General features: G+C 36.7%; 1 protein-coding gene across 9 annotated transcripts in view; it reads right to left on the reverse strand.

The window, feature by feature from the left end:
* Nucleotides 1-10,342: 10,342 nt before the first annotated feature.
* Nucleotides 10,343-23,784, reverse strand: part of CCDC91 (coiled-coil domain containing 91) — a 108,317-nt gene continuing 94,875 nt past the window's right edge. For 7 of the 9 annotated variants that reach the window (XM_072923917.1, XM_072923916.1, XM_072923915.1 and 4 more), the window contains one exon: nucleotides 10,343-11,496. In XM_072923917.1, coding sequence (XP_072780018.1) covers nucleotides 11,377-11,496 — 120 coding nt within the window. In that variant the 3' untranslated portion in view covers nucleotides 10,343-11,376. Of the gene's footprint in view, nucleotides 11,497-21,689; nucleotides 21,939-23,784 lie in introns of those variants that run through there. The other 2 variants (XM_072923922.1, XM_072923920.1) reach the window with 2 other exon arrangements.

Below are 23,784 nucleotides of genomic sequence, written 5' to 3' on the forward strand. Positions count from 1 at the left end.
TTCCTATTTGCTGTTCTCCCATGCTGCCGGGACCCTCATCAGGAAATGTGTGCCGAGGAAGGAAGGACTTGGGAAGAAGGAGCAGTCTTTCCTCTGGCACTGGCACTGCATGCCAACATCTTCCTCTAGGCTATGCCCTTTCTCCCTACTTCCCCCATTCTTATTCTCCCACCTTCTGATGGCAAGAGAACAACAGTGTGAGATAATAAAAGACCTGTGGGAGACTCATACTGGTTTTCCAGCCCTGTTGACACTGGAGTGGGGATCCACTTAAAGGAGCTGTCACTGAGGCTCCAGTGTCAGTGCATGTCTGTTGGGTTGTCCTTGGCTGGCTCTGGATGCCCACCCAGCTGCTTGCTCATTGTCCTTCCTCAATAGAACAGGAGAAAAACAAGAACAAAACGCTCATGGGTGGAGGTGCAGGGAGCTCATCTTACTGTCAACAAATCAGGTTCATCTTGGAGAAAATTAATAAATTTGATGCAAATTAAAATTGAATTGGATGGAGAGAAACAAATTAAAAATTAAAAAGCTTCTCTTCCTGGCCCATTTTTTCCCCCCAGGCTCAAATTCCACTGTGGGGACAGGCAAGCTGTTTCTGGGACAAGGCAGTTTCTACAGTTCCCCTTCACCAAAATCTTGAGACCAATACCCAGTACAGTATGTATTTTAATATTTTATTATTTTGTTATTATATATCTCCAGGTTCCAGCATCTAGAAGTTCACTTTTTGTTCTGAGTCAGCTGTAATTTCTGCAGGTGAATTCACTATCTATGCCTCTGCAAGTTGCTGAAAAGATTGAGGAGAATTTGTAGAACTGCAAATTAGTAAGATCTTTTTTATTTGTTTCTTTTCAAAGACTAGCAGCATGTTTCTTATTTTGGTTATAAATGTGTAGCCTTGTTATTTTAATTTCATGCTTAGTGCAGTTTTTGCCTGTGCCATTTTTTTGGCCTTGGACAGTCTTTATGTTTAGGCAAAATTTCCTCGGATGCTCTTCTGAACTGGAGTTCTTTCATTCCCATCCTGCCTCAATGGCAACAGGCTGCCCGCAGGGGTGAGGCAGCCTAACAACAAATCAAGGGCTAGATAGGAGGAGTATGGTGTGGATATGTGTAAACATAAAACCAATAGGGAAGGGGAGAGTGCATACTCAATATGACAATGAGTGAAAGAATATATCATAACTGACAGGGAAGCTTCTAGATAAATGGGTGTAGCAAATAATGACAGACAAGCTGCAGGGGCAGGATTTGGAAGATAGACAGGGAAGGGTCTGGAAATAAGGGAAGTATACCGCAGGACTGACAGGGGGAAAGGCGGGAAAACAGATGGAAAACAACTTTGGGGAGAGACTATTAGGAAAACTGAACAGGGGTGAAAAGGAACAAACCATTACAATTATTCTAAACAGTTTCTTAAACATAAGCTTCAAAATCCCACTACTACAGCCCTGAAAGTTGATAGCTCCTATATGTTGATAACTCAAAATCACTTTTTGCAATAATTTTTTTCTGTGCTTGACAGATAACTCTCAGATACTGAATTCACTTTGAAATGAGAGAAGCTCATACACAAGTAGAATCTACATGGCTCAGAATTATCACAGTAATCCATGGTCTGATCTGGAAGTGGTTAAAACATCTTTCCCAGGGAAAAATAAAACCCTGAATATCCTGAGCAAGTTTACCTAGTTGTTTTTTGATTTTCCTCTAAGCTAATGATGATGAGCCATTTGCTCCACCTTCCTTTTGCTCCCTGTAGTGCTGCTGTCCTTGAGAAATGCATAGCAGCAGACCTACTTCAAAGGACAAGAAGAATGACTTTCCAGCATGGCCATTTATTTGTGTTTTCCATTATCTTACATGTCAAATATTGCAACATTGGAAAAAATAATATTCATATTTCACATTATTAACTCAGTCTTAGTCCAGTATTAAGTAATTATTTACTTACAGTACTAAATTAAATTTTCTTACCCTGCTGATGGATAATTCTTTTTCCACAATATTTCCTTTTATTCCATTGAAAGACACAAGTTGCCTTTTGGTACTGATTTGTACAATGAGAAACAGTAATTTTCTACTTTTCCAGTCAATTCAGAGTGTGAATTGCATGCTCTCTGTGCTCTAATGGGTCAAAGTCCATTGCATTGTCTTTGCCTTAATGAACTTTATGAGGACACAATAAGCTTTGAAAATTTCCATCTGTGTCTGCTGAGAACCTGTGATTAGACACTTTTATTTATGCTCTTTGTTTTTAACCTTAGTTTAGATATCCATAGGGTAACCAACAGGGAAAAGGATTACTACTTTTCCTCAGTAAAAGTACCAAGCTTTCCTTCTATTCATTGACAATCATATTTGAAACACAATTGCTGAGATTTAAGTCATAGATCCTGCAAATGTATGTTTTGACCACTCCATCTCTGCACATTTTATCTTGTTTTATTGTGTACTGGAATGAGGTAAGACTTGGAATTTCTAATGTGAAGAAACCTTCCCTTAAACAGGACCAACATTGACAGAAACCTGACACATGGAGTTCCTATGTTTTTGCTTTATCTGCATCCAAGCTGCCTAGCACCCCGCCAGCTTTGTATGGAATTAGTTAAGTAATATGGGAGTGATTAATTCAGGGTCTGCATGATTTTATTCACATTTGTGGCTGACCATTAACAGGTACTAGTGAGGACTCCACACTCCAAACACAGAGGCTACTGCTTTGGGAGCTGCAGCGGAGGCAGTTGGACAATTTTTTACGTAAAGTTAAGTCCCTCTGTTTTCTAGTGTATCCTACAGCAGTGACATTTGTGACATTTTCTTCTGCATAATCTTAGTAAAAAAATGTTTGCCCAGAGTTTTGAGGTTATATGATATAGGACAACTTGAGAGTGGCACAATGCTTATGTTGTCTCATTAGTACCAGAAAACTGTAAGATCTGAAATGAAGATGTTGTTAGTGGAAAGCCACTGTGCAAATTAGTCCCAAGCCCTCAGACTGAGGGGCAAGTGAAGTTATAATAAATGAAGGACAGGAGAAGCAGGACAGAAGTGTGACAGCTTCCTCTAGGAGAGCCACATTCCAGCCATGACTACTCCCCCGGTGATTTTATCACAGAATTTATTATATTTGATATTTTCTTCAATACCATACCTCTTGCAATCCTGGACATCACAGATCTCATAAAGGGGAAAAAAGACCTTCCAGCACTTGCATTTCCAGTGGAAAGCTTGAATGTTAAGGAGTTTAAAACTACAAAGCACAATAAAAAAGCATGATTATTTATTACTAAAATGACTAAAGCCACTCTGTGACTTTAAAAAAATACATGAAGATCTTGGCATATTTGATAATAATGTTTGACTAGAATTTTCTAGCATTGTCAAGCATGTATATATTGGGGCACTAGTTTACAGGTCGTTTAATGAGAGGAAAACACAAGGGTAGAAAGTGGGCAATTCCTCAAATCTGTCAAAAGAACTCCACTAATAGACCACATTGCTACCAAATCTGCACCTAATGTTGAATGATATGTGATACTATTTCTGCAAAAAAACCCAAATTCCTAAACTGAGAGGAAGTATTCTGTCCCATCAGCCAATTTTAAGCATTAAGGACAAAGGACTTGTGTTTGACGATGTGCAGTAAGATCCACCTGTCACTAGAAGAATGAAAAAAGTCTTGCAGTACTGGCAACCTCCTCTTTCTCTATGCAAAGACATATCAGAAATTTTCACTTATAAAAACCAACAGAAAATTCAAGAGCTTTCCACGTTTTCTTTTAGTATAGTATATGAAGTGAGTTTAAGATGATGCAGAAGAAGTAGCTACAGAATATTCAACATTAAAAGGCCAAGACAGTAGCACAGCATCTCAGGAAGCACTGCTGCGTACCAGATGTATCCTCACTGTGCTAAAACACTTCCCTCCAAGACTCAGCTCATGATAACCTATGTAAAGTGCGGGAGTTTCCCCTGTAAATTTGGAGTACAATGAGAGATTTGGCTAGAGAAGTTGAAAGAATTGTGTCTTTGAAGATGGAAGCACCATGTTCCCAGCTGGACTCTAGGCTGTAATATTTTTCAGTGGTTTTCTTCATCAGAGAGTCCTTTCTGAGGGTGGTATAGCTGACTTTCCTTCAAAGCTCCATTGTGAAGAAGGCAAAACATTATCTAGAAACAATGAGCAAAATCTTGGCCTTGTTATTTAACAGCATGAGTAAAATCCACTAGCAAACTTTGACTTGCAAAGTCAGCAGACACATCTGTTCTGGTCAATCTCTGGGCGCTTTCATAACAGCATGTAGTCTTTTCAGAGGATGTAAGAAACATGACTGACCAACAGGCTTTCTTGATTAATAAAACCAAACCAGTTGGCACTCCAGTTTTGCCTTCTTTAAAGAAAAAAATTTGTTCATTTCATGGAGCTCAAAAACAGATAGTCTAAAAAGTGTGGATCAACTCTTGCTATACATAAAAAACCCTTATTTTAAAGTTGTTAACTGACATTTCTAAGCTTTGTCCTGGAGATGGTCATTATTAAATTTTGCATAATACCAAGACTATACAAGGGTTATAAAAGACTTTAATCCACTTAGCAGTTTAACCAAGAGGAAAAATTTGATCAAAACATGTAATTGCTACAGACAACTGAGTTATATGAGTCCTCTGTAAAAACCAGCATGAAATTCTGGATGCTTATAATTCAAAATAAATATCAACATTTGGTCCCAACATACAATCAGTCAATCAATCAATCAATCAATCAATCATCCTTTTGAATATTTCTTAGATGTGGAGAATGACTGTGTCATCCTTGCCTTCAACTCACCTGTTCTTTGAAAAATTTGTTGAAGAAAAATCCTGTTGAAAATGTGCACATTGTGACTATGACATTTATATTACATATTGATATAGCCAAATTGAGTGCAACTTGATGCTCACCCTGCTTGTGATAATCTGTATTCTTCTGAGTAGTCTTGTCATTCCTGTGCAACCATCAGTCCTTTGCAGACTTGCTGCACTTGCTGTCTGGAGCTTACAGGAATTTTGTTCCAATCTGTGTGAATGAAAAATTATTTAATCTGAGAAGCAAACACATCTCTGATTCCCAAGAAGATGATTAGATGATACATTATCTTATGATATCTGGATCCTCTTCCATTTTATTTGGCAGACACATAAAGACTTCTCCATAGTGCATAAAACTTTGTTTTTAATACCAATGTGGCAATCAAGCAAGAATATGTTCATCATCCTGATTCAGTGGTACCCCCAGCAAGCTTCATAGAAGCTCCTAAAACGTTCTGCTCAGGATGCTCAGGAAACATTGACATTTGTCAGACTGATGTATTTGAGCATCAACCTTGCAATGCTCCTAAGTTTTAAAAAGCATAAACTTCCATTTTTAAAATTGATTTAATTTAAATTATTTTTGTTTTATTTAGGAGTTTTGGATGTAATTTTGAAGTAGAAATTCTCATGTGATATTATTCTAGGAGAACTTCTTAGCAGCAGTGTAGTAATAATAACAGTTACCCCCTCACCAACATCTTCAGCCAACACCACCAACAGAAAAAGTCCTGACATTTTCTTCAAAGAACTGATCACAAAATCTGCTCGTAATTTCTTGGTATATTTGTAGAACCATACAAAGACAGAACTGTATGCATTATATTAATTGTGGTCACAATTGCAAGAAATGTGGAAGACATTTTGAGCCGTAAATAACAACCAGCAGAATTCCTGCTGATTTCCTGGGAGACAGTGCTTCCCAATCATGCTCTAAATATGTAATCTATGATCATAATAAAAGACTCGGATGTTCAAGTAATGGAATAGCTAAAATTATTGCCACAAAAATAGAGACTGACCATGTATCACCATGACCAGCCATCTTGTGGAAAATTTATGCAGCAACATTGATGTGAACACTTAACCAGTGCGCTAATTTAGCAGTAGTACAAGAACTGGAATATCTTTCTAAGTTCATTCAGCAAAAAAGTTCTGTTTCTCCCTGGGTTAAAGAGCCTCCTACTGTCAATGTCTCAGGGTTCAGATGGTCAGGGTGACCCCGAGATCGTGAAGAGTCCTCATTCCCTTAGCCTGTTGTAGCCAAAGAAGGAGCCTGGAATGTGCCCAATTGTGCTTTCAAGGTTGTTTATTTTTTCTTACCTAAACATTCTTTCTCTGACATGTTGAGCTCTGGCTAGCAAGGAGGCCATGGCCATCTGCTTTGAGCCTCGGGCGGCTCCCACATTAGATACTCAAAACTACCTGTAGTATGTTTACAATTGCTTGCCCAGTTCCCATCACCTATATTAGATTGTGAATCGCTACCTTAAACTAATAGAAAAGTGTCACCACCACACCAAGACATGGAGGACAAGAAGAAGGAAAATAAGGTTAGGACATGCCCAAATTCCTCCATCTTGACTCCCTGAATTATATTCTAAAAACCCCAAATTTCTACTTTGCCACCCTATATTAATTCAAATATCACTACTCAAACCCTTGTGGCTTGTTATTCCTCATAGAAAATTGACAGCTTTTTCCACAACCTAAAATCGAAGCCAGTGATGTTTTTGACTTCATGCCAGCGTCTCCGAGACCTCTGCCAGGGTCTGGAGACAGCCAGGGCAGCCAGACAGATGTCCTGGACTCTGACATCCTACAGCATTGTGCAGAGGGGGTCAGTTAGGAGAGGTTTCTTTTGAAATGCAGAGAGGCATTTGATGACCATCAATGGACCATTGATGGAAAAAGAATGCCATTTGCTGTGGCTCTTGAGAGAAGACAAAATATTTTAACATGAAGAAAGAGAACAAATGCCAATGATTTGACTTCTGATAGTGTTGTATACCTATTAATACAGATTCATTATCAAATCTGAATAAAAAAGATACATTTCTAGCATTTTGTTGGGAATCATATTTTTAGGATATGTGTATTAATAAACATCTCATTGTTTCACTAGTGTTCACTGCTACACTGTTTAAAATTGTCATATAAAAAAAAAGAATAGTTTGAGTGTTTATTCAGTAATAGTTTGCACATTGTATTATTCATTCCATACAATGGAAAGCATCTAAAAAATGTTGGTTGTGTAAGTCTGAAATGTGAGGAATTATAGGCAATATAAGCAAATGTGAATATTTGATGCATATTAAAATGGTTACAATTACACAGCATTTAATACATGGATAAAACATCAATACCACATCTACTGCAGAAAAATATCGTGGCTATTATTGCTACTATCATAGGATAATAGCTATAATTATTATCACAAGAATGATGTATCACTGAATAGTGAAACAAATACAAAATCTGAGCAACTCAGCAAACACAAAACTTGATAGTGCAACTCGGGTGGTTTTTCTGTGATGTGCTACGGTTCAAATATGACTCTATTTCAGCAGCAGGAGTATTAGCTTTATGTGGGCTTTAAAATTAATAAACAATGAAAACAATGGTAGCAGATAAATCTTCTTGAAGCCTCAGAAGAACAATATTCTTGGACAGAGCATAGAAAACATTTTTTTTCGTCAATTCCCATGAGAACATTAAATTGAATGCAAGGCATGAATTGTACCCATGTAAAAAGTGTTTTCCAGTGCTTCTTTGGCACATTTATGGACCATTGATGAAAAAAAAAAAAATGCCAGAGATGTTATAAAATATTTCTATACAGTATTCAGGATGTCCATGTAAAAAAAATTTAAGACAATCGCACCCACACATTACGTCACTCTTGCAATGGAGTTTACCTAAACTAAGTCCATTTGATAACTGCAATGACACTGTATGTGATCTGAAAACAAGCATAAATTATATAGGTGGCTATGTCCTTCCAGGAAATAAGACAAAATCTTACACATATTCCCTTCATCAAATGGGTGGAGAAAAATCTGTAAGCTCAAACATGGGGACAGGAAAGAGAGGAAGAGCAGGGTCTCGAGTGTTGTAAGGGAGTTTTGATGTGAAAAGGAATTGACTCTCTAAGGTCATATCTGCATGGATGATTTCAGACAGTCGGGAATTAACCTCATCATTTACTGAGCTGGCAGGATATGACACACTTCTGATCAGAAGCCAATGTAAAGATGCACAAAAAATTCAAAATACTAAAGTGATCTCAGCCTCTGGAAAGACTACTGCTTCTTTGTTCTGCCACTGAATGATGGAAGCAAAGGAATTCAATGCTTCAAGGAATTCAAGGGTAATTTGTCAATGAGATTCTTACAGCAAGGCAAAAAATCAAATATTCCCATATCTTAAGTATTGACAGTATACAAAAAACGTTGCCCATTATTCCCTCTTGTGTATGACTTGCATACACGTGGTCTCAGAGCCAATCTAGAATCCTGTAGTGGAAGAAGATAAAGAGACAACAGAAATCTACAGAAATATAACATAAATGTGCCAAGACTGTATGATGCCACAATGTTCAGCATTAACTTTGTATAAACTATTGGCTGCAAATCAGACAAATCACAAGGTCTAGAACTCAGTCCTAGACCATGCAGTAAAAAAGTGTTAAAAGACAGCATTCCAAACACTGGATCTACTGTTGTCCTGCTTTTTAAGTCACTTCTAATACACACTGTCCAACCCAGGTCTTTATATAACAAGATTTATGGTTTATTTCTAATATGAAGTATATGACCATAGAGATAAAATGTTTATTATATGAGCTTTGTTGATGTTGTAGTTCTTGCATTTTTATTCTGAGGATTAGTTCCAGGATTTCTTGTTCCTCCCAGTACAGTCTTGCCAATATTTAATACTACCAGCCAGGCCTCAGAGGCAGATAAAGTTCTATTCCACAGACATACAACATGGTATTTTCTCTTTTATGTCATTCTCCAGTCTGTATGTAGGAATAAAAAAAGAATTTTTAAAAAAATACGATGTCATCTAGGAGACAGAGTGGATTTGCAAATTTGTCCCTGGCTTTAAACTGAAAGAGAGCAGGTTCAGATTGGATATTAGGAAAGAATTCTTCTCTGTGAGAGTGGTGAGGCCCTGGCACAGGTTGCTTCAGAGAAGCTGTGGCTGCCCCATCCCTGGAAATGTCCAAAGCGAGACTGGACAGGGCTTGGGGCAATCTGGGATAGTGGAAGGTGTCCTTGCCCATGGCAAGGGATTGGAACTGGATGATCTTTAAGGTCTCTTCCAATCCAGGCCATTCTGTGATTCTGATTCCCTTCTCCCAGATTTCCACAAACTGCACTCTCTTATGGTTAGATAGAAATAATGACAGATATCCCCAAGCTTTAAAGCTTTGGATGAAGTATGGAGAAGGTGGAAGGTGGCTATTGTATGCCATAAAGCTCACCTACTGAATAGGTCTGGTTTTGCTGTATTTCCTCTCTGAGACTTGGAGTTTTGAATGCAACCCCAGCTCCCAATCTGGTCTTGCATGTCTGTGGTCTAGTCTGTAATTTTGCTTGCAGGATAGAGAGGAAGATAAAAATCAGAGGTAAGGAAAAAATACGTACAGTTCTGTGTGACCATCACAATATTCAAGAGCTGAAAGTAAATAATACATGATCTAATGGGAAAGATACACCACAGCTGGCAGTGAAATCTTACTGACTCCAACATAAGCTTCTTCAAAGAGTGCTTTTACATAGTGTTGCAAGTCAGAATACAAATCTCTTTATTAGGAAAAGGCTGATAAACAGGCTCTGGCTTTGAAGGGGAACACTTGGATGTACAGGCCTAGAACAGAATCAAGAAGTTCATTTAGGAATCTGCTCATACCACATTTCCACAATTAAACACACATTGGGAGAAAACACTAGTCAATCAATTTCCTTTTACAGTACCTTGACATTAAAAAAATCCCATGGGGACATCTATGTCATCTTTGGTGCAGTTACAGAGACAAAAAATTTCACTGGTTTAGGAACAGAAAATGAGTAGGCAACTCGTTAACACTACAGGATTTTCTTGTCAGCCAGAAAAAATGCAAACTGATCAGTCAATCCAGTATCAAATAGAAGACTGGATTTTAATCAATTTGCAGGGTAAGGTCATAATCTAGTAAAACCAGCACTGTTTACTTCTTCAGTGAACCTTTGCGTATGTAAAAGACAAAACCTTTGGGTTTGATTACAAAAATGAAGCACAGAAAAAAATTTAAAGAAAAACCTTAACTTTCTGCAATAAATATTTCATACTGCCAATACACGTGCAACATTTTGGTGTTCCTTATTACTATAAGAAAGCAATTTATGAAAAGTGCTGATGAAAAAAAAAAATCAGCTTAACAAAAACCCCCAAACCACCTCCAAATAAGAACCACACTTACAAAATGTCCATAAGCTCACCGTAAGAGAGATCATTCTTAGTTTATTTACATACCAAAGCATGAACACTTCTTTTCCCTTATTTTATTCAGAGCTCTTTTACACACAGTTCTACAATCAATAGAGTGTAGGCACAGAAATTCCACTCAATCTGCTGTTAGCAAGACTAGAAAGACCTATGAGCCATCCAAACTCCAATAATGTTAGTGGGGAGTTTTTCTACCTCCTTCGATGCACTTAGAAAGGGCATGTGAAGTCAATAGGCTGCTCCTTATTCTGCCCGAAATTCCACCAAGGCAGTGCAGTATCAGTCTCCACATAATTACATACATCTTCTTCCTGAAACTGAGGTCAGTCACATCAATCATAATTTCATGAGAAAATGACCTTTGGAATCAAACTAGCTTTGTAAAACAGAAATAAAATACATACTATACATTGGTCATGGCAATGATTTACACTACCCTAAACAGACACACTGTTTAGTTTTTAAATTTTTCTGTTCCTAGAGCTGGATTTGGCTATAAATGACTTAAGAAATGCCTGACAACACTCTTATGGTTCAGTACTGATTCTTCTGTTCTACATCAAAAGCAGTAAGAAATATAAGCTACTCAGGTTCACCTGAGGCAATGGACTTGAGTAGATACTTTGGAAATAGAGATGGATTTGTACCTATAATCAACTAAATGTTTGTCTCAATTTTTTTTAAAATACCAAAAATAGTGGTGAATCATATTAACACATGGTGCCAAATTTAAAACAGACATAACAGGGAAACTTTTGACATGGGCTACTAAAAAATATAAAGAAAGTAAAACCCTAAATAAACCAATTTTTTTCCCAAGGATTTTTTTCCCTCTCATATTTGCTATCTGATAATAGTAGTAAAATAAATAAATAAATAGAAGAACATAATCCACAAACATTTCTATCAAGAATTTCAGATCAATCTTGACTCAATGATACAATCCAAAAAGATTGGAATATATTAATCATTTGCTAGATGGAGATTTGCAGCTCCACAAATCACACCGTATCATCAGCACTGAGAATGTCAGTCTCTGTTTTCTGCTGAGGTTGGCTCTTCCTTTAATAAAACATTTAACTGTTTCTGTGCACATGACAGGAAAAGTTCCAAACTATGCAAATTTCTCTGACGGACAATTTCATCAAGCTGTTGAAATAAAAGAAAAAAACAAAGATCAATCAACTTTAAGAAAACCCGAAAACAAATGCCAGGGTTTGTCAGCATAAATCCAACCATATTAAACAACAAAAATTCAACAACTAAAGAACCTAAGTAATTTCAATGTGCATAATTTAACAACAACTTTTCAATGAAGTATATATGATTTACTGAAAAGCATTTGAATTTTTTAAACATTAATAAATAAATAAAATGCACTGCAAAATTCCTTCCAGCTGAATATTGAAGTTCAGACATCAAACAAATATTATCACAACTGAGAGATGTTTTCAATCTGACTATCCTTTACTCAGCCCAAATTCAACTAAATACCCATATAACAATGACACAGGATGAGACTGAAAAGTAATGGTACAAGGCTACTATGGCATAAAAATGATGCCATATCAAGGGAAAGGAAGTAATGGAATTTTGAATAAGTCAGTACTTCTGTCAGATTATTGTGCAGAAGTTCATATGCAATGGAAAATGGAAGGTTTTTAAAAAAATGTATCCCGACTTATGTATTTCAGACTCACAGCTTTAATTACAGCTTTCAACAAAAACTGATCTGTTTATCAACCAGCAGTCCAGTTAATTGCTCTAACACTTGAATGCCCATTTTGTTTTATAACAGATAGCCTTTTTAAAAACATACCAACACAGAATGCAAGGCAAGGATAGTGACAGCTTCCCACTTTTAAATGCACTCAGGAAAAGGTTGCAACGCTGTGATGTAATACACAAAGGGAAACACTTTTATGACCCTGTGCTTTTCTGCTCCTTAAGTTCCTCTAATTTATGCAAAACTGGGTAGTTAGAATATTTTGGCAATTTGTTTCAGCAGAGATGAATGTATCAAATCTAGTCACTAGCAGAAAAGACATGTATTTTCTAAACACCACACAATCATAAAACTCTCTTTCAGTAATAGAAGCATAGAATCACAGGATGGTTTGGGTTGGAAGGGACTTTAAAGATCATCCAGTTCTAACCCCCTGCCACAGGAAGGGGCACCTCCCACTGGACCAGGTTGCTCAGGGCTCCATCCCACCCGGTCAGGCAGAGAGCCTGAGCAAAGCCCGGAGCCAAGAGCAGAGCAGACCCAGGGCTGTGGGGCTTTATCATTAAGATCACATCACAGCCTCCTCAGAATGGGAAGGCTCCACAGGCTCCATACAGAGCCTGATGAGAACCTAGCCCACTGATTTAAAACAGATTTTAAAGCAGAACTAGTTCAAATAAATGTCAGAAAAGTCTGTTCTTGATATATTCAAGTAACAGCTGCTACTGAGAAGAAAATGGAAGAAACAGCATACTAATCTCTAAAGAAGCTGTATCTGGAAGAGTGTGGAACAATGGAACAAAAAAATCCCCACTCTGTTGTGCTGGTGCATTTTCTCTGATTTGAAAAGTATCTTGCCTTCTTTGTATCTTTTGCTTGGGAAGCTTGCGGATTTTTTTTTATGTGCTTGTGATCCATATTTCTTTGGGGAATGAATGGACAGATAGTATCACCTGTTGCATGTTAAGAAAGAACGAGATACCTCTTTCTCTAATTAAAATAATTCTTACATTATGTCATCAGATTCCCTGTTTCCAGTAGGTATATCACTAGAAGAACCTCAGCATGAAACTGAATTTTAGTGCATGTTTATTGCACGTTATATCATTATACTCCTAGACAATTTTTTATTGAGCTTTGACCACGAGCTTTGGCTAAACTCTCCATCTTCTTTTCATGCAGCCCTTCCATGCAAATTCTGCTTTAAAGGGACCAGAGTAGCTCAGCAGGTGTGTGTTCTGATATGCTGCTGTTCAATTTCTTTACCAAGGCTGAAATCTCAAATTGTATAGGATTAAATTTATTTCACCAAGTACTAAAGTAAATGTTTAATGTGTGTAGTAATTGGCTGCAGCACGAACAAACCAGAGTTTCTTCAGGCTTGGGCAAGATTTTACAAGTCTCAAATGAATTAAGTACACATTTGAGGAGCCTTTGTTGAACTCAAGTGGTTAGTTGGTAGTCTCCGTATGTGCATAAGAAAAGTTTATTGCTTGTTAAACATTTATGTAAATGCAGTAACATAAAACTTGAGAGTTCAGTTTCCCCTTGTTTGTTCCATTTGTGAATATGCATTGCCTTGAGTAGGACATTCTAAAAATCTTCAATGCTACAGAAAATGACAAAACAATCCAGAAAGACTTTGGATCTTTTCATAACACAGAAAGAGAAGCAATGATGCTGCCTTTGAAAATGGTACATTTGAATGTGTTCAGAAGGAGAACATGCTTGTTAATGGGAAAATTGGCTTGGCTGGGAAATAGAAATAAATGAAGCTTTGTCATATTATATATTGTTTAATGAACTGTTAGCAGTGGATACAGCTTTCTTGAAGAGTGCCTCCACATTCCTGTGCTCCTGTGCTCATTATGCTGTGTTTGCATAATATACCACAAAATGGGAAAATTTATAAGATATTTTAAATCTCACTTTTCCAAACAGTCTTTTTCCTATATTTTTAGGTTCTGTTCATTTCATTGAATGACCTCATGATTTAAACAAACATAAATGGACATCTGGCACATTCAAATGTGACTTTTATGCAAATGTAATTGTTATGAATAACATATTTGGGCTGGAGCATTCACACAACCAAACCAACCCAACTGTTCTGATTCTATAGATGCTGAAAAATGCATCATGTTGGTTCAGATCTGTCAAGAAAGGGCATTTTCCGACACCATACTGTCACTTTTGTCATTACTAGTTAATATTTCCCTTTCACTCTATGAAATCTATTAGTTCAAAGTTCCCAAATTCTTTAGACTATGTCCAGTTGGTGGAACTTTAATTTGCTCAAAGTTTTAATGTTCCACACCTTCATTATTTTAAATTACCCAACAGTATCTTTTAATTCTGTACAGATTTTTTTTTTCCTTAAGAAGCAGGGATTGTCTCTCTAGGCACTTGTATGGATCCTGCTGAGAAACTGGATATACGAGATTTGTAAAAAAACACTTTTCGAATTCCACTCCTTAAATTCCCACTACCCTTCAGACATTTCATTTACCAAAAATGGCCAGTCTTGCAGGACCGTCCAACACCTTCAGTGCTGTTTGTTCCCCTCTCTTTAAAGCCTCAGTGCAGTTCTCAGCTCTAAGTGCATTTCCACACTGTTTCTGGCCAAAAATGCCTGGATGAAACACCCTCAGCTGTGGGGTCTGGGGCCATGCAAGGCATGACCTGAAGGCACAAGCCCCAGAAGAACTCCTGAGTGGATGCCAAAATTGGACTTGGGAAATGGAAAAAAAAAAAGAAAAAAAAAGAAAAAAAAAAAAAAGAAAAAGACGACACTGTATTACCACCAGAAGAATGCTTCTACCCCAGCCTTCTCTATTTGACTTTATGTCAACCCATCACTTTAAGTTCCCCTGCATCACTTCAGCCACCCACAGCTCAAACCACAGTTAACCACCATTCTGCATTTTCCTAGATTTATAATATCTTTCAAATTTCCTGTGAAATGGGAAGAAAGTCTACATGAGTGATGCCTAAAGTACAAATTAGCTTCTTACACAAACAACTGAGCATGCACATCCTTCATACCTTCCCCTTGCAATATCTACTTGCCAATAGATTTGTTTTCATGGCATTCATACTTATCTTCCTCCAATAAATACTCACCAACTTTTTAAATTACTTCAAATTACTAGAGGAGAAACCCAGTCAGAACTCTATAAATAAATTGCTATATGTCAGAATTATACTCTCCCATTCTAGTAACTAATAAAATAGCACATGGAAAAATATAATTTTAGGTTAAGCACTGAAATTTATGAGATGAAATCCTGATCTCACCACATTAAAAGTATATTTTCTCATTAATCTCACTATGGCCTGAAGTTCACACAGAAAAGTGAAGAAAATAAAATTAATGTTAAATATGGCTCTTCAGTTTTCCTGTCTGTATAAATATGACTGTTTAAAAGTGTATTTTTCAAATTTATCTCTCAGATAACACAACTTCCCAATACCAAATGTATTTGCAGCTGTAGGAATAGTAGCTAAATTTATTCAAACACATCTTGAAAAATGTACCTGTACTTCAAATGATAATTAGAAGACTAATGTATTCAGTAGCTGTTCAGCTCACTACACTGGGTCTGTGATACTAACATGAGTAAAAACGGCAATCTTCTTTTTATAATGAAATTCAACATATACAATGACCAGAGATTTTTAAAGAGCAAAGATGTTGAGGAAGAAAGCTTTTAATTGTACTCTTATTACTAGTGTTTTTGTAGTTGATCACACATAAAATAAATAAAAAATAATGCCATTATATTGTAATGAAGCAGAGCAATTTCCCTGAGATCATAAAATCAAAAATTAAGTTTTTGAGTCCTGTTATTTTTCCAGGAAAAATGCAAAGAAGTTCATAAAGAAAATATTCCAGCAGTGATATTCACACTTATGTTCATCCATACAGGAGGAAGGGGCAGAGGGGGAAGACTTAAAATTCTCAAAAGTATCCTTGTTACTCAGAGAAAATCATGTTCATGCAAAGGCAGGAAAATTTCAAATGTGAAATGAATGTTTTGGAGAATTGAAAACACAGAGATAGATGTGTGAAGAGAATGGGTTCTGATGGTGGATTTAAGGGACTGATAATGATTTCCATTTATCTAGTGTTTACAAGTAGCTGCTGGTTGCCTGTTAAATAGGATTCATCACCAAGGCATTTCTTTGAAGTTAAATATTGATTAGCCACAGGTAATTATTCATAGAGATCAGTCTGGCATAATTTCATATTTTCCAAAGGACTTGCAGTATAAGCATTCTTATATATGTCCTGTCCCCTCTCTGATGAATGTTCAATAGAAAGGGGACATTTTGACACTGGAGGTAAAACAATTGAAGCTTTGTTTTTATAATTGGTAAAGTAGTTTACCCTAGTTAGTTTAGTCTTAATTTCTCTATGTATTTTTATTCCTGATAGATATACTAAAGCTTTGTCTGTTTGCTGTTTGCAAACAAATTGATTTCAATTTGCTATTAGTCTGTATGGTTTTGTATTATATAAATTTACTAACTAAAAAAAATTTCTATTAAATAAAGAAAATACAAATTGAAGAATGATGACAGGCATACTTCAGACTACATTTTTTTATAATTTAGTTAAACATCTTTTTGGAAGAAAATGAATATAAGACTAAACTAAAAATTCCTATTTTTACTTGAAAATACTCTGGAATTATTTTGTCTTTTCTTCTATAGTTCTGACTGTTCACTGCTTCATCAACACTTAGACGGATGTTTCCATGGAGAACAGAAGACCAGTCAAAAGTGCTGGTGATAACACACTGCTTTTCTAAATACTTCTATACTTACTTATTACGGACTAGAGAAACAAATTTTAGTCCCTTTGAAATCAGTGGAATTGGGAATAAACATTACTTAAGTGTAAGGCAGAAATTATTGTGATGCTTGATTTGTTCATGTATATAAATAATGCACTAAAAAAATCTGTCAGTGGCACTCCCTCCTCTGTGCAGGACTTGCTTGACAACGACAACATGTTAAAAATATGCTGAGTTGCTCCTGGAGCAGGGAATCCAGATGTAACACAACTTCTGGCTTAGAGTCAACCATTGATGTTGCAATTGAATTTACCTTTAGGTATTTCTGTTTATCATAATTACCTGTACATCTGTACCTAACAATAATTACCTAACAATAGTTAATTCTTTTAAAATAATTTTGGCATCACTCTGAACTATAAATTACAGTTATGGTCTTTCTGAAGAATGGTCTGAATTTCAATTCTATGTGAATAAATGGTTGCATTTTAAATCTGTGATACTTTCTAAATATTTTTAGAGACAAATTATTTTTGAAAAACAATGGTTTTTCATGTATAATCAAAACCTTAAATTTTGCAGGCTCCTGCTGGCCCAATTGATGGTGAAAAGCACTATTGCACCTCAGTGCTAAGATTCCACTGTACTGGATATTGGCCAACAAATGCAGTCCAACTGTTGCAGTGTAATTAAACACTCATCAGTGTCTTTTCACTGCTTGATTAGTCAATGCTCCTCTTGGAGGAAAATTCAAAGACAAGGGCTTTGCTTTGTACAATTTTTATGATATATAGACAGGTTTTGTTTGGGTTTCCTTGTCATCCAGTGAATGAGCCTGAGACAATTCTGAAAGGTTCTGTAGCTGCAGAAACTCAGCCACATGCTAATATTTTCTAGTAAAACTGGGTTCAGAAGTCTTTCTCAGTGCACTAACACTGAGAAATGAACTTCTCCCCACAGATCCAACAGAAGGCTTTAAAAAAAATACCTAGCACATTAAATAGACCATATAGAAAAATTATTACCTCGAGGAACATGCAAATCTGAGAGTTGGATGAGGAAACAATGAACTACTTCCCCTCATTTCTATAATGGATGAGAAGGAAAATAGATCCAAAAGGTACATATGTGCAGCAGAGCTTATTTTAGAGTTAATCCCAGGACAGGACATTTTTGTCTGTCCACCTGTGAATTTCTATTATTGACCACACTTACTAAGTATATAAAACCAAGGTTTTTCATGGCTGTAATTTATACAGTATCTCCTACACATTAGAAAGTCATCAGTGTTCAAGACAACCTCTAGGAAAGAGTGATGTTTAATAAATTATATTGCCATGTGAAAATGTTTGGTTTTTTCCCCCTTTAAATAAATAATGCTGCAACTTCTAATCCTTAAAGATTTTATGATTTGAATTTGATCATTAAAATAATACCATATGTTGGACACATCTTTTAAACAGATTTGCCTAGTTTGCTGAAGGTAGTGGGAAAACAGCCTGTCAAACTGCTCAGAATCTCCACTGTCTGCCAGCTGGACCCAGGAAAGTGAGAAAATACTAGCTTTTCTTCATACACATATAAGAAAGAAACTTGCTTTCAATCAAGGAAATTAGATTGTGTGCAAAAAGAACTAAAAACCGTTGCAGCATCTGCTCTGACTACTGTAAAAGGTGAAAAATAGACATTTTCTAAGCCCACAAAAATAATAATGAATATTTATGTGCATTATCACATGAGAAATCTCTTCAGTGACCTATCTGCTTAATAGGTTACTAACATGGGGTTTCTTCTATAGACTATCGCCATACACTAAAAAAAGGAATGACCATACTTGCTACTATAATTGCTGATTGGTTCAGCAATCTGATTGTTGTGGTTTTAAATCACAGATTCAAGATTCTTAAAACATACAGAAACACATGCAAACCGTGTCTTCAAAATCTCTGACTGACAAATAGTTAATATTTGGCCCTGGCATATGCCTACACATCTTCTGAAACACAACAGATTACAGTCTCCATAAGGCAGGCACAAGCAGAAGACTAAAGACAATGTGGCCAAATTCACCAGATCACTTCCTCTGACATGAAAAAAGAGAATTAGAACTTTACAACAGCACCTAAATAAAGGATTTATAAGTGACTATCCTAGTTTGCAAGGTAATGGGTGTATTCTTTTTCCATCTGCAAGAGGTGTGGCAGTTATCTTCTGTTAATTGGGCAGTTTTCTTTATCTCTTCCACAAACCAATCATCCCCCAAAGGAGACATCTGCTGTTAAAGGGCCAGTGAGTGTCCCTGCACAGCTGATAAAAATTACATCACACCATTGAGAGATAATCTGCCCAGAGGGAGGAGCCAAGCATTCATAACTGGATATAATCTGAGATTTTGGGATACCAGGACAGCCTTTTCCACTGGATTCCCAGAGGAAGACCAGGCCCATCTCCACCACCACAGGACCTTCAGAAGAAAACTCCAACCTTTCTACAGGATCACTGCTCCAAGAGAACCACAGCTGGCACTGCAGGAGTGCTGCAGCCACCATTTCAATTGCACTGCTGCCAACACCCTGACCCACAGAGTGTCAGATTGTATCCTGACTCGTTCAGGTTTTTTGTATTACTGCATTGTTTATTTTATTTTTATTTTCTTCCCTAATAAAGAACTGTTATTCCTGCTCCCATATCTTTGCTGGAGAGCCCCTCTTAATTTCAAAATTATAACAATTAGGAGGGAGGCGGTTTACATTTCCCATTTCAGGGGAGGCTCCTGCTTTCCTTACCAGACACCTGTCTTTCCAAACCAAGACAGTGACTCAGACTGGTTTCTATCCAGACTTGTCAGAGCCTGAATGCTCATAGAACGTAGAAGTCCTTAACAGTTTTCTCCTATTCTCCAACTGTGTTAGGTAACCAAGTCAGTCTTGGACACTATCACATCCTGATTTAATACAGCTACATATGACTTGGTAGAAATTACACAGGGCTTCTGTGGAGCTTCATAAACCCAAATTGCCACCTTTCCAGGAAAATGCCTGAAGACTATCAGACTATGCTTCCTGAAAAGCCCTGAGTGCAGGGCTGGGTGATAGATCTGGTATCAAAGATCTGTTTCATTTGTCAGTATGCAAACATGTTCCAAATTAATCCACAGTAACCATGCTTGGTTTAAAGCAGCAACAATCTTCCTATACATAAAAAATTTTATTGATATTCAGCCAAAGAAAAAAAAAATGTTATCTGATGGGCTCATATTGAGTCATGCTCACAGAATTGCTTTACAGTACCCAGATGATATCTACAGAACTGGATTAATTAAGCCTAACTGAAAAGTAAACAGCAAATACAGGCATTAATCAGAACAATATTTTTTGTTATTGTGAATATGCTTTGCATTATCTGTGAATAAATATGTAAAATAGAAATAATCATTGCATCATAAGTGTTTGCAGTGTGTACAAATTGGAAAAAAAATACCCTAATAATGTGCATGACAAATAATGTGAAACCACAGTTGTATAACTGCTAACTCCATTGCCATGGGTGCTTTCTAAACATCTATATCTAATGTGATCCTTCATGAACAGAAGGCACAGCACAATGAGCACTATTTCCTGGCCTCTAAGAAGGGTAACAGGTAACACACATGACAGAGAATTACTGCTTTAGGCTGGGAGGTGAAAAAAATGTGTTATATGGGAAGATGAAGCTACAAATAACATAATGAGTCAGACTGTAATTAATCTACCTAGATATCAAGGAGACTGCAGTTGCACCATGATTATCTGAAGGTTCCTGTGAAACTTTGACACTATCTGCCATAACCTCTAAAGCAAAGTGTCCCCTAATAACACTGTTTGGTAAACAGAAGCAGCAGGAGAAAGATCCCACCTCTTGCTTTTGAGGAACACTTGATTTAACTGCCAGGTTTTCATTTTAATGAAACTTTAAGATGTGAAAGGATGAAACGGGACATTCTAGAAGTCATGGGCAAAGGTGATATCATATGAAATACAGGTATCTTTCTAAAATTAAAAAGTGTAGGTTACAGTTGATGGATTCACATGAAGAAATTAATAAGGAAAAACAGCCTGCAGCAAACCTGTGATAAATTTAGCACTAAATCTGTGGCAATATATATGCATTAGGATAAGTAATTATACATCAAGGTTCAGGAAATACAAAATTAATGTCCTACTATTCGGACAGAAATTTTTGAGCCCACATTTACTACTGGACTTCTTCAGTATTGAGAAAATTGAATACAATGTTTTTTACTGACAGTAACATTATACTGGAAAACTCAGTTTGGAGTTTGAAGCCAAGCTACTGCAGCAAAATTCAGGGCAGCTGCTGGCAAAATAGTTCATAAAGCTGCAGCTGCAACAATATCATCAAAGGCAAGACCTCTTTGTTTCAAAACACACAGAGATTGAGTACCCACGGCTCTCAGCATGTCATCACTTACAACACCACAGGCAGGAAGATTCTAAAGGAGGAGGGAGAAATAACCAGCAGGACACAATAATCGGCAGGTTTTCTGCTCCACACTACTTCAAATCCTTCCTGCAACTGCCAGCCAGTGGAGACTCCTCAACAGCAGGGATAGAGTGTATTCCCCAAAGCAGTTTCCTTTGTGTACCTGCCTGGCTATTCTGCTCCTTTTCCAGCTGCAAAATGACACCCAGAACATACAATTGTTGTAGTTGAGATGGCCACAATACAGAGCAACACGCCATTTTCAGAAGGCTTCAAACCCCATTTTATTATAGCATGCATGCTTTTTATACACTCCTACAAACCTCCTAACTTTACAGTTTACTCATTGGTCAGGAAAAACGAAGTGCTCATTGGAATAGGCAGCTGCAGGTCTCTCTTATTTATCCTTCTTTCTTTCTTGGTTTCTATGTCAATGACCTTGGTAGAAAATTCTTTCAGTGGTAAATATGGATCCTCTTATCAAACTTCTCTCCGGCTCCCAGAAGTTGCTGTAAAACCTCTTCCACATACAACCACAAAGTAAGCAGCAGTTTCTCACATCAGCAATACTTCGTATCACATTACTAAAAAAAAAAAATAAAAATCAAATCAGAAGAAACTGTTGCTTAGCTGGGTGGGGTGGAGAGAAAGGGCAAGGGAGGGAGAAATATACTTGACCAAATTATATGAGCCAGTAGCCTTCAGCCAAAGCAGAAAAATAACATATATACTTATTAACTATAAGTCATTGAAACATGTTGCTGAATTTCTAACACATGGGTAAATATTTGAATGCAAAAAGTAAACAGGAAACCACATCCCTTTGCTTCATCTATCTAATCTTGCTGTAGGTAAGAAAATTTATTTCTTTACACGTTTCTCTAGCTTCATAGACAACTCGATAAAGTCTCAAATTTTGATCCTACTGGCTTTGCTGCAGGAATCCAATTGCAGGAAATAATTATAGGAAAGATTAATCAAAACACATATGGTACGGCCAACTTTCCCATTTACTTTTTAAAAATCAGAGTACAGTAGAAAGGTAAAAACAGCAAAAGACATGCCTGGAAAAAAGGAGCAAAGAAACTGCAGATTTAGATAAAAATACTTCGAATTTTTCTGCATATAATCAACTACGAAAAGTCTCGAATAATTCCCCAGCTAAAAGAGCAAGCAGATAAAACTATTAAGGTTCAAGTATCTCCACATAAAAGGACTTGGGTGTAAATGAGAAGCAGCACAAAAACCCCAAATAAATCCTGAACTATGAATATTCTTCAGCTGTAGGAAAACACAGCTCAGAACAGAATAAACCATCCTTATACACAATGTTATCTATTCATTTTACTTGTGCAGTGAACAAGAGAAAAAAATAATGTGCCCTCAAAACTCTACAGCCAAGACAATATGCCAAGTAATATGACTTTGTGGGGGTTCTGCAAGGCCTCTAGGCTTATCTTATGGATCAGAGGAATTCTTATCTCTGTCCATTTCATGGACAAAGAAATTCTACAGAGCACCTCATTAAAATGACTGTAATTTCTGGATCTTTGCAACACAAACACAGAGACCACAAACTGCCCCTGAATGGCATGGAAACAATGGAGAAAAGGGGTTTCTGTGTTCTGTCTTTGTCTCTTTGGGCCTCAATTCCAGTGTAATTAAAATGGTATCACAAAAATCTAGGGATGGAAGAGACAGTGACCCAGCTTCTGATCTCTGCACTGGGAACTCATAATAAAATCAGTGTAGAACAATTGCCTCTTCTCTTTTGCAGTGTGACAGCCTTGCAGGTGCATGCCAAAATGCCTTTGCTGAGCAAAGGCATCATTAACTTTCTAAGACTCTTTAGGATCCCCTTGGTGCTAAAAGAATGGTACAGCAGGGACTTGCAAAAAGCCAAAAAGTTGACCTATGACTAAGAAAATAAAACTGCTGATGATATTCTTAGCTTTAATTAATCCAAGCGATCATATTGAACTGATTAAACTTTCCCTCTAGTACAAAGCAATGTGGATTACACCACGTTAAAGATCAAATTTATAACTGTTGTTATGTTACAAAAATACCTAGCTGTACTTTCTCATAAATTCTGAATGAAGAAATGACAGAAATGCAAATACTGTTACAAGCATATAGATGAATTTGAAAGACAAAGAGAGCAAATAATTAAGGTTTTATCTTAATAGGAATGACAAAAAAAAAAATCCCTGAAGTGCTCCTCCTCAAAACACTCACTTAGTCAGTCTAATAGAATATTAAATGTTTAGGCTTCAAAATTCAGCTGACTTAGCTTTCTCATTAGGATGGCAAGATAAGGGTATTCATGTTGATTTGGATGCATAGATTTTTCTGGGGTTTGTTGTTCTTGTTCTATTTTTTTTTTCCTTAAATTACCTACTTTTGGTTAATCAAAAGGTCTCTTGAAAA

This window comes from Taeniopygia guttata, chromosome 1A, assembly GCF_048771995.1.
Source record: "Taeniopygia guttata chromosome 1A, bTaeGut7.mat, whole genome shotgun sequence".
Taxonomy (NCBI): Eukaryota; Metazoa; Chordata; class Aves; order Passeriformes; family Estrildidae; genus Taeniopygia; species Taeniopygia guttata.